The sequence below is a fragment of the Chroicocephalus ridibundus genome, chromosome 4, assembly GCF_963924245.1.
Source record: "Chroicocephalus ridibundus chromosome 4, bChrRid1.1, whole genome shotgun sequence".
NCBI classification, from domain to species: Eukaryota; Metazoa; Chordata; class Aves; order Charadriiformes; family Laridae; genus Chroicocephalus; species Chroicocephalus ridibundus.
The window spans coordinates 44,275,384-44,287,671 of record NC_086287.1 but is presented as its reverse complement, the minus strand read 5'-3'; the positions used below and the strand labels follow the sequence as shown (position 1 = coordinate 44,287,671).

The 12,288-nt window shown below is 40.0% G+C and overlaps 1 protein-coding gene across 1 annotated transcript in view; it reads right to left on the bottom strand.

The window, feature by feature from the left end:
* Positions 1–282: 282 nt before the first annotated feature.
* Positions 283–12,288, bottom strand: part of LOC134514353 (cytosolic phospholipase A2 epsilon-like) — a 33,988-nt gene continuing 21,982 nt past the window's right edge. Inside the window, exons 12-21 of the mRNA XM_063332116.1 lie at positions 10,553–10,688; positions 8,463–8,599; positions 7,007–7,229; positions 5,959–6,073; positions 5,089–5,226; positions 4,705–4,812; positions 3,667–3,858; positions 3,007–3,176; positions 1,838–2,024; positions 283–967 (exon numbers count right to left, since the gene is read on the bottom strand). Of these exons, the coding sequence (XP_063188186.1) occupies positions 759–967; positions 1,838–2,024; positions 3,007–3,176; positions 3,667–3,858; positions 4,705–4,812; positions 5,089–5,226; positions 5,959–6,073; positions 7,007–7,229; positions 8,463–8,599; positions 10,553–10,688 (1,615 nt within the window). The 3' untranslated portion in view covers positions 283–758. The remainder of the gene's footprint in view (positions 968–1,837; positions 2,025–3,006; positions 3,177–3,666; positions 3,859–4,704; positions 4,813–5,088; positions 5,227–5,958; positions 6,074–7,006; positions 7,230–8,462; positions 8,600–10,552; positions 10,689–12,288) is intronic.

Genomic DNA, 12,288 nt, shown 5'->3' with positions numbered 1-12,288 from the left:
AAGATGAGTGACACAGGACAGTCAGCAGTAACTCCAAGAGAGAATGAAAGGAAAGTCGGGCAACGTGACTACTACTTAGGCTGAATATAGGCAGTTCTGTGAATAGCAGATCAGAGGATTCATTTGACTATGTGAAACAAAGATGACCTGATTCAGGGGTATTTTTTTATTGGTGGTAAAAACTGTATAGATTTTTACAACAGTGACAGTAACTTGAGAAACTTATTTTCAAAGATTAGCGAAAAAAGCCAGTTACATAAAAACCTCATAGTGGACAGACAATCAAATCAGAATTACAACCTTCAGTGTGACAATAATTTAGATAAGCAAGACCAGCACAATGGATTAGCTATTTACCAGAGAAATTCCAGTTCAAGTGATTGCTGTTCTGCCAAATAGAAAAGAAATATGTAAATACTGGTTTGATTCACATTTTAATGTGCTACATGTTTCATTATTATCTTACACAACACTATATTAATTTATACAGAATATATATTGCAATTGATGAAGTAAGAAGGTAACAAAACTAAACACAAATTTGCTGCTTTGAAGTTTGTTTTGGATTAAACCACTGGAAAATTCCAATCTGTTCATCTGAACAGTCACATAAATAGGATGAATTGGAGTCCAGCACATCCTCAGGATCATGTGATTTCTACTGCAAGTAACACTGCCAACATCAAACATCTCAATCTCACCAGACAATAGACAACCCAAGAAATACCACATGGAAGGTTAAAGCTAGCAGGCAGTGACTAATATTTCCGCTGCTTCCTCCGTGCCACTGCCAAGCGTAAGGCCTGAATTATCAACTTCTCATTATTCAGGACATTGTAATCAGTCAGTTTCACCAGTTTGTCAAAATTCTCTTCACTGAAACACACCTCCCTTGTCGTAAATGGGGAGAGGATAGTGGAGACATCAACTTTGCCTTCAGCCATCTCTTCGGGAGTCCTTTCCACACCTGAGGAACAAACCACAAGGGGATGCACCAATAAGGTTTTATTGCAGTATGTGGCTCTTATCTGTTGTTTGAGTAATTATAGGCAGAAAAGGGAGATTTGGAGGAAAAGATATGATTTGCCAGAGGGACAGAAAAGTAGCCTAGTAGCACCGTATTCTTCAGACTCTGGATCAAGCCTCGGTTCAAAAAAGATGTAAACCCAAACAACTGGGAATGAGAACAACACTGATTACCATCAGCAGCTGTGCTTGTAAACCACTCATTGGACAACAAAGTCTTTGTTACCCAAACTAGAAAAGTGGAAGCAAAAGGAAAACAAGATACTCTTGTACTGGATGAAATAACAACACTCTCATTGAAAGTTCAGGAGAAATGATGGCACTCAGGCAGAGGACATAGTTCATATTAAAAACAAAGACCTATGTCCACTCAGTCCCCAGTCTGGGAGATTACTTTTAAATACGTGAACAAAGCCCAGATGAATGGGCTACCACCAAAAACCACATAAAGTTTTGCCTCCCTCTTTCTTGCAAGCAGTGGTGCATAACAAGCGCATGTTTGTCGAGTATAGTAGCTTGTGTTGAGGACCTGCCACCCTTGCTGTATGTATTTTGGGAGTTTTAACTTCATAGTATCTCTAGTAAGTCCTGTGAAGTAAATGCCTATTTTCATCTCAAGTGTATTAGGAAAGCTTCTGGAGTTCTCACAGTTCAGACAGAATGACACAGGCCAGTTATTTTTGTCAATGATGAGACCAATAATGCCAGCATTGGAAAGGTCAGAGATGACAGTGAGATGTTAGATACGAAATGGAGAAGACACACCAGGCAAGTGACTTTTTATTAAAATTGCTAGCCACAGATTACTCACCAGGAGCTTTATATTTCTTGAAGGTGTCATTTACTAAGGGGAAAAAGAGCACTGTTGGAGCTTGTGGACTATCAGCATCTTCAAACACATAGCATTCCTTCAAGTTTTCCCTGTCTTCCTCACTTATCTCAATTTTGGGAAATGGGATTCCTTGCCCTGAGATATACTTTGCAATCTGATCCAGAGGCTGGAGGAATGAATAAAATAAATAAAATTAATACAGAGAATCAACACTCAAAAAAGATCCAGAGACCTGGATTTTCTAAACGCTTGAATCCTTCTCTGGGAAGATGTTAAGTTTCAGATGGAAACAGCCATAACCACACCAGACATTGCAGCTTATCTTATTTTCTGTACTGCTTAAGGCAAAACAAGAAAAGAGTCACTTTCTTTGGGCTTGCAAATGGAGCCAAAAGCCAAAGGACTGATTTTATAATTCCGATAAAGCAGGTTCAGAAGGGGAAGGCAAAGAAACTGCAAGAACAGAGAAGGAACAGATTACTCTAGATTATTCTGCGTCATTGTCTTGACTTCATTATTTACCACTTTCCCAATCTGTCCTCTGCATCGTTTGTGATTGATTGATAATGACTCCCTATTAACAAATATATTTATCAACATACTTTATGACCTCATGAAAAAAAAACTTTAACAGCTATATTTACTGTAAGCCTATGTTTATTTTTATATTATTCTCATTATGTATGCAACACTAATTATACTATTTTTCATTATTAATCAATTCCGGCATCAGCCAGTACATTTCCCTAAGACTGATATGGGATAAACAGTGCAGAGACACATAGGTTTTCCCATTTAATCTGTTAAAATATTGTCAGGACTTTCTATTGCTTCTGTAACTTGCTCAGCTCAAGGATAACCAAAATCAGTATCAGAGCTCCAGAACATTCCTCAGTCTGCTCTTCAAAGGCTCTTGGATCCACTGTAGTGAAGACCTTGATGTTTCTGAAGTGCCTATATCCATCACTGTCTTCTAATTTCCTTCTTAGTTATTGAGAAATAAATCACCTAAAAATCTACATAATCAATCATACAATAATCATCTTATTCCCATTCCAGAACTGGAAAGTTAGTTGGTTTAACTGATGAGCGCTAGAAACCAAAAGACCACGGAGGAAAAAGATCACAGATATCATGGCTTTTCTTACCAGTGTCTGGGACCCTCCACTGTAATTTAAATGCAGGATGACATCCACCTCCCTCTTTGATCTCAAAAGTGGTGGGTAGCTGGTATTGATGAAAAACCCAGTGTCAACAAGGGAGAGTTCATCGTTTGCTGTTTCCATCAGTTTATTTGGGAAGGAGTCTATCACTGTGTCTGAAACACGAACATTTCTTGTTACAATAAATAAAAAAAAAAACAAACCAAGATTGACTGCTCCACTGCAGAAAGTTAAAGAGGGAAGAATTGTGAATTTTGCCCCCCATTTTCCCTGCCTTTCTTTGACTCACTAGCAGCACTAATTTACAGGAGTAAGCGACACACCACAGCTTTTTGTTTCCTTCCTTCCTGGACTTCTCAAGCATCTTTGGCCCTAAAGGGGAGATCCCTCCTGCCTCCTGAGGCTGAGCTCACCTTGTCCACTGGAACACAATCCCCAGAAAACCGAATTCAATTTCAGTCCTCATCCCTCCCCCAAAAAATGGTATGCTGCTCAAATCTATCTTTTATGTCTTCCATTTGTGGAAGGGAGAAGTGGAATTTTAGAAGTCAGTCTTGTCTCTCCCTCCTCATTGGAAATCCTAAATGAGTTCCCAAACATAAACATCCTCAAAATGTTACTGAAAAACATGCTGAGTTACTGTGCCTTTCCAGGTAGAAAATCCTTCACTCTCCAGGTACTTGCTATGCATCTGGAAACCTCTGATAAAATTGGGATACTGTGCAATGGTTGGGCGTCCTGTTAGGACATCTCGCAGAGCAGAGGAGAGGGCGCTCGAGGGAGTGAACAGACATGTGTCTACCTCATAGGGATTCATGGACAGAAAGGGTTCTTCTGCTGCAAGAAGGAAAGAAGTTCTGAGTTTAGGACAGTTTTCTGAAATTATCAATATTTTTAAAAACGGAGTAACTAATAACCACAGTTGTCTCTATCCCCCACCCCCAGGGTAAATCAAGCATATTTATAAGCCTTTAAGGTCTGCGCTACCAGATAAAACTCAGCATTAGATAGTGAATTAAATCACAGCTACCTGCAGGCAGCAAGCTACCAGGCAATAAGCACCACCTCCCGCTTCAGCCTTCCTCAAATGATGCCAAGCTCTATTGCAGCGTGTGGTGCAGGGGAGAGCCACGTCCCAAAACAAACAGGAGGACAACATTGGCCTTTGAACAGGACACCTTCAGAATATCACCCAGCTGCAACCATTAGGAAGTTAGGAGGCCAGTCACTCCAGGTTCCCCGTGCAATTAACAGCAAGAGCGAGCTTTCTCCACGGGCAGTTTAGTGGAGAAAACAGCCCTCTGCAAAAGATGTTTTCTCTACTGAGAGTATTAATGGCCAAGGAGAAACATATCCTAACTTAATAATCTTAAGATGTGCTCTTAATACAACATTACTTTTATATGCCTGCTGGAGACAGTTTTTGCATCTGTATGTCCTTTAGAGAAAGACATAGCTTAGCCAAAGCTTTGCCAAAGAAGTACAGTCTAGTTCTTCTAAATCAGGCAGAAAAATGTCTTAGCTGACATCTCTGCTTTGCTTTACTCATATGTCTCTCTGAATTTGACAGCATCTCTCTAGGCATCTGACCTCTGCCAGAATATAAGCAATATATACTGGTGGTAAAAACAAAACAACAAAAAAAACCCCACACAAACTAAAACAAAACACAAAACATCTCACCAATATCGTTTACTTTGTCTCTGGTCCATCTACACCAGAAGTCCTCTGAATCAGTAGCCAAATTCCAGACATACATCACATCTATGGAAAATATACTGCTCCACATGCCTGTAATGTGAAAGAGAGAATAGAAACTGATTGATGAAGTAGTCTTGGAAGAATTTTAATTGACGCATACCTCCAGTCCTTCCCCTTAGAGACTTCCTTTCTGTCTAGATGGATGTCTTCATGGGCATACTTCCTAAGTATGTCCTTGCCAATGCAAACTCACACCTGCTCAACCTGTTTGCTGGTGTCTTCCCAGGGCTGTCCACCACACACCATGTGCTCACTTGTGCCAGCTGCCTCTCGAGTAGGCCACCTTTCCCTCTAGGCAATAGTCACCTTGCATGTAGCAGATCCGAGCCTCTGAGAGCCTCTTCACTAGCCTTCCCATAAAGAATTCACTTCCAAAATGTTCTGCGCGAATAGACGCTCCGTATTTCAGGAGACCAACTTCATAAGGAGTGAACTCCAGCCACTCTACGGCGACAGCAGCCAGATCATGAAAAGGCAATAATGCGTTAAGCATAGCTAAACAGAAGAGTACTAGAGAGCAGGAACAAATCGTGAGAAAGACATCGGCTAGTTCATAATATGCTGTTCATCAGCTATAGCAGTACTGCCCTGAGAGAATATACGTCTTTTGATACAGCAACCGCCAGCAGAAGAGCCCTGGTCTGAATGAAATCATAAGCATTCTGTGCAGATAATCTTACCCAAAAGCACATGTTGCTCAGTTATATCTTGTTCCCTTAAGGGCATCAGTGACACAGAGCTTAGCATTCACCTGGTGTCATGTACTCAGCTGCTCATATTGAAAAAACACTATGAAAATTAATACTAGAGAAAATAGTGATTTTCTTGCCACTGGGCCCAGAAATTCCAAGTTGTCCCTTTAATTGTTCAAAATAAGACCACGTGGAACCACCATAACAATTGGTTTCATTACAAGGTTTTTGTGAGTTTGGCATCTTCCATGGCATAAATATATTTTTGCTTCTGGCAACATAGAGAACTCAAATTCTAAAGACTAAACATGTTTGGATTTTTTATTTTTAAGTGTTAGTCTCTATTACGTGAAATTTGAAATGGGTTTTTTTGCTGTTAGAATGAAAGAACTCTTGTGTTATTAAAGCTGATTACATACATTTGGTCTTAGTTCGGATTACTTAAATTATAAAGTTATTAAGAAATGTGGATCATAACCATTACCTCTGAACGCCTGAGCACTATAGCTGGACTTGAGGTTGATGGCCACATAGATGGGCAGCGGGTTCTGACCATTATCCACAGCCTGCCGTTGGTCTGAGAGCCTATGCTCGTCTTTCTGGTTTTTAAAAAAGGTTAATGGAACGAAGTGAAAAACAACTTGTACTTGAAACAATATAGTATGAATTATGAGCTTTATCCTGATTCTCCTTCCCATTCTCAGCCCACTGGATTGTGCAGAAATATCTGCCATGGCATATTCCAAACTTGGCAAGTATCCCATGAGCAGCAGCTACACCCTACATGGGTTCTCGGATTTTGAGATATGCAGAGAGGCTGACGTTGACTGTAGGTTCAGCAAGGAAAAAAAACACATTCCCAGGAAGAAATATGTGGCTAAGTGAAAGGTAAAGTACTTTCCTTGGCTGGATCTCAGGGAACAGAGTTTATCACATTTCAATATATTTTGCAAATATATTCATATGCCAGAATATATTCTGCTGCACTTGACAATTTAAAACTTCCTTGTATAAATATAAACTAGAAGGAAACTACTTAAGTTGTACTATTTTTAAAGTACCAAAATTTCTATCACTCTTTCTTAAAACTTGATAACATATTTACAGAAGGGTCTTTCCTGCTATTTGGATCATCTCCATATGCAGTCTATAACTAAGTCTCTTTATAAAGGCATATATTCATTTATGCTAGTGAAGTAAATTATTTCAAAATTTTAAGTGCCTCTTCTAGTCAGAACATTTCATGTCCAAAGTGATTAGTTTACACCTCAAAATAATTTTTTTTTCAGGATTTTTCTTTCTTTAAGAAGAAACAACACCTTTGACCGCAATGCCGCAGCTCCTCCAGTTCAAGGTCAACCTCACTTTAAAACAAGAGTAGTCTTTTAATAATGGATCTGAATATACAGAATTTAATCACCACTAAACCAACTATTTGTATTAGTAGTACCGAATGGCATCCCAGGATTTATTTTCTTGTCCTTTATAGCTACAGAAGTTCATCAGTTTTCTGGAAAAAAAAGGATTAATACCTTATCATGTAGCATGGATTCAATGACAAGCCCCCAAAGGTCTATGAAAGAAGTGTTATGTCCTTCTTTAGTCCTCTCCATCAGGTCATTATAATAGTACTTAAGACAATCCAAAGAAAAACAGCAGATCTTGGATTTGGTTACATGTTTGCGAGCTTCATTGATTGCATCCTCCAGATATTTTTGTGACCAATTAGCATCTTCATATAAGTTTGCCATTGTCCTGAAGAAACATTAGAAGAAAATAATGAAAGAGAACTAATGCTGTGGTTTGGCTTCAAAGAACTTTTGTGCAACCTCTTTGCCTGTTTCTCAATTCATAAGGGGTTCACAACTGAAAATTAAACACACCCGAAATACTCTCATTTCAAAAGCAAACAAAACCTTCAAGCTCTCATGGTTTTGAGGATAAAAGTTTATGTGTGTGCAAAAAAATCATCTGCAAAATTAAATGGGAAAAATCTGCCCAAGATTATTAAATACAAAGCCCACGAGTCCTCAGAAAATCCATTTCTTGGAAGGTGGGAATTATTCTAGGGAGCAGTAACTACTAGCTTGCTCTAGTCTCGTATTTCTTGCCAGTATCTGCTACTGGCTACTACTAGTGAGACAAACAGTCAGTTCCTGGGTCTTGGGCACATCCTGGTATGACCATTCTTACTTGTCCTCTTGAAATCATAAAATCATAACACAGACAGGTACACTCAGATCTCCACATACATACAGAGAACTTAAAAGAATTTCAGCAAATACTTAGACAAACCTGCCATTAAGGTTTGGACTTACATAAGGACTGACACACATTTCAGCACAAAAAAACTGTCTCCACTTCCAACCAGGTGTAGAGGAGTGGAGCTACCTGGAACCCACATGATCAAATACTTAAGTTATTTAAAATATGACCTCTTCTGCCATATGCCCACTGGGAGAAGAGAGGACCTTATAATGAGCTACCATAGCTGCAGTCTCTCCGAGGTCAGTAACTTGGCATCATTTGTTGGACTGTCTATGACAGTATTAATTGCACTAGCCCCAAATACACCTTTTACCAGAGGGAGATGCACTCTAAATCCAAAATGGAAGTGAGAATAACCAGCAAATGGCAGGCATAAATTCTTCTTCCCATCTTTCTTCAATTTCCAGTCTAAAGTCAAATTCGTTGCATTCAGTCTAAGGTACAATTGATAAAATATGAAAAGGTAATAGAGCATTTACATGAAAATATCAGGCACAGACTGCGTCAGTGTGGTGACAAAAGCAGCTGATGAACGTGACAATTGATGTCTTATTCAGTATGTTTTGTTCCTTTGCTCTAGGTGGACACAGAGTAGATTGTGGGGAAAAGGGAAATGCTTTTGATTTACTAAGTGCCATATAAGCTGATGTTGCTGTACAAATAGTCGACAGCATTGAGCAAAGAGAGTGCAAACATAAACCTTGTTTGGGTCATTCTCACCATGTGGTACCCGATAAACCACCGATGTAGGAAATGCAGTCTAAGAGATTGAGTTTCTGGAGACCCAGCAGGCTGCCATACATCGCTGTCAGCGATCTCGTCCCTCCTCCGGTTGTCGTGATGGCCACCACAGGCACCTGTTCAACACAGCAAGGCAGAGTGAACGAAAGCCATGCATGTGTTAGAGACGAGCAATCCTTCTTACTGCAGCAATCAGATAACAGGTTGCAGGGTATTGATACAAGCAGTGACATTACTTCCTGCAAAAAGGACGTGATTGTTGCAAAAGGCTTCTGTTGCCACCACCTGACTGATGGGAGAAGGAAGGTTTTTATTTTACCCACTCAGATCGGGTGGATGGGAGGCTGTTTACTTAATATATAATTGGAAATCAACCTCATCACCCTGGAATTCTCAAAGTGTATTATTAGAATCCATCATAGAAAACACAGGATTTACCATGCCGGAGCAGATTAGGGATCCGTGATTATGCCTCTAACAATGACCAGCGTCTCAGAAGAACGCACAGCACCCTGTAATCAGCCAGACCGCACAATAGCCGAAGCCTTCCTGGCCTCAGGCCACTAATTACTTTATGTCCTGAAGCACAATCATCAATAGGGTTTCCCCCCTCCAAGGTCCAAGTATAATTGAAGAGACAGACTATTCTTCTCTTAATCTTTTCCTGATGAAGTACACCCTTTGCTTCCGTTAGTCTCTTGAGTTGTGTGGATGCCTATATGCCCTGTGGAAAATGTCTACCTTTTAAGTATTAACTTCAAATTTCATCAAGTGATCTGCTGTTCTAAAGTCAATAAATAGACCTGGAAGAAAAATATTTCTCGCATTCTATGAAATTCAAAAATAAAATCAATAAAAAAATACGATGTTCTTCCTACCCTAAACTTGATAAGAACTTAAAATCTAGGAAATTTTATGAAATGATAATGAGGAAAAATCTGATGATCTCTACTAAATTTAGAATAATTTCAAAATGTTACGTTTTGGGTTTTACCTTTTCCCACCTTTTTCATCATGAATTAAAATTCTAATGACACATTTGAACAGAAAACAAAAATAAGTCAGTTAACAAGAGAGAGGGGATTTTTTTTTTTTTTCCACAATTTTGAAGTTAAATACATGGATAGTAGAGCCAGAGTAATTAGACCTTTTCAAAAAAGAGCCTTGGTGTTACCATTTTGGTCTTACCATGTCAAACACTTTTCTATGCATCAGGGAACACTTAGACAGCTAAGTAAAAATGTTCTTTCCAGTTTTCTTGAACACTTTATTTCCTATACTATTCTCTGCTCTGAAATCCAAAATATGATTTTTTTTTTTAAAATCTGTATGTTATCCACTGCACTTTCTTTTAATTGTCAGCTAAAGAGGATTCTTGTTGTTGGTATGTCTGTACTTTTCTGATTTTCGACAACCCAGCTAGACATAAGCAGTTACAAGACTTATGACTGAATTATGGAGGCTCGAGCAGGGGCTACAGTGATAAAGCTACACTTTTAGTCAGCTATTTCATCTATACAACTCAACGATGCTGTAAGATTAACTCTTCTTTTCCAGCTTGATAGTTTTATTCTAGTAGTCAGTTTTCCCAACAATACACCTTTTCTGCTGCAGAAACCACCCAAATTATTTTTATTCAGATGTCTGTGTGAAAGTTTTTGCCTCCTCCCCTCAAAATCCTTTACAAATGCCATGACCACCACCTTGCCTCTGTTATGGAGCTGAGGCACGCTGTTTCCCAGGCTGCATGTCCCAGCAGTTCCATGTCTGCCCACTATAAATTTTCCTCCTGAGACCCACGAGGAACATCAAGAATAAACAGGAATGGGTTGAACTGAGGAGCTGTTGAGAAGTTTGGGGGGGGCGGGGGGCTGTAAAGATATCCCGCTTTCCCCACTCCGCCGTGAGAACCAGCTACTTCTTCTCTTGCTCATCTCTTGCCCTAGGTGGCCAGGCCTGCCCCAGAACAGCAGGATTGATTAAGCTGGTTTTTTCATTTGTGGTTTCAACTTGTGAGCCAGGCCCTGATCCCCAGAGAGGAGCTGCTACCAGGGAGTGTATTGGCTTGCCTCATGCTCTTTCAGATCTTCCTCCAAATGAAGAATCTTTTTCAGAGCAGCAGCAACATATTTCTTCCTTTTCCGCAAGAACTCCTGCTCTTCCGTGCACAGGTTAAACCCCAAGCGCACATCCAGGTTTCCTGAGCTGGAATAGGCAAAGGGACAAATCAATGGTACATGTAATTTATAGCTGATTTCAAGACCTGTAGGGCAGGTAGTCAGAAAACTCCACAAATCATCTGCAAAACAAGCTATTTCCAAGTCTGCATATTGATCAAGAAACAGAAGAAAAAGGAGCATTTCTATTTCCAGCAAGCAGTAGTAGTGAAGACGAAGAGGAGTTTTCAAGGTGCTTTAGATTTCTTGTGGACACAGAAAGAAAGACAAGACACACAAGCCAGGGAAAAATCACCTAAAGGGGTAATTTCAGGAGTACTTTTTTTCTGTATGCATTTCTTTTTGTCACCGTGACATCCTGGAAACTCAAGTGATGCCACCATCACCCGTTCTCAGGTTTTGACAGCTCACTAGCGGTATTTAAAGTGAAGGTCCTAATGAGAGCTCGAACTGCAGAGCAAGTCCTGCAGCATCGCCCCCTGCTCAGCCTCTGTCCTGTGAAATCCAGCCTTTCACCTGTGTGCTGAACAGATTTCTAGATAAGGATTTGCAAGCTTCATCCTGCAAATATATAAGAATATCCATCAGTTTTTCCATGTGGGCAACCACATTGAATTTTCTCCCTTGAGAAATGTGAAGCACAAGCCATAAAACTTGCAGAAAAAAAAAAAAGGTACAAAACCAATCAAATAGTAGCTAATGTTTTGTGCCTTCAACAACACAAATACACTTGTTACTGAGAAGAGCACTCAATATTGACCAAATCTTCTGGTTCATATCACCCTCTGGTGGCTGCAAATTCTATCTTGAACATTACTTTCACCAGTATTTCACAAAATGAATGTTTCAAGGGTTAATGGTAGTAACCTCTGTTCTCCAGGAAATTTTGAAAACAGAGTAAGGTCAATTCATCGACCTTATAAAAAACAAACAACTTTTTGAGTGGTAGATTAAAACTTCTCTTCCTCTTTCTGTAAATCTGTATCCGTTAGATTTACATTTCAATATATTTTGTTATGGGCAGAGATTGAGCAGGTGGCTCTTCTTCCTGTGCTGAGTTTCACCTACATAAACCGCTCCCATGTTTTCAAAATCCACCTTGCTTCCCTTCCGTATATCACACAACAGTAAGGATGCTGCCAACCACATGAAGTTTTTGGCTGTATCCTAAAACCTCACTGTCTTCGATTTCACCTGTCACTGGTGCAACCCTGTCCCTTCGAGCGGGCTGGCAGAGGTGCAGCTGGTCAGACCTCAGCTCCCATTGTGCTGGGTGAAGGGGGAGAAGGGGCAGAAGCCAGGCTGCCCTGTGTTTGTTTCAGTGACTTTGCAAAGTTAAAGAGGAACAGGGGTTATTTCAGTCATGATGCAGATCTGAATATTGGCGTAAGTGGGCAACAAAATTAATATGCGAGAGTAGTGCGGTTTCACTCACGACTAAGAATAGTAGTCATAAAATCGGCTAATTTACTCTGAAGAAACCTACCAAGGCTCAAGCTCTCACTGAACTGCGTGATCCTGTAACTGCAGCAGACTTGTGCTTACCTCAGGCACCACATGAGTACAGGACAAAGCACTCACGTGGCGTGTGTCCACCTCTCCACCTAACACAGAAAAAAACCTAGATA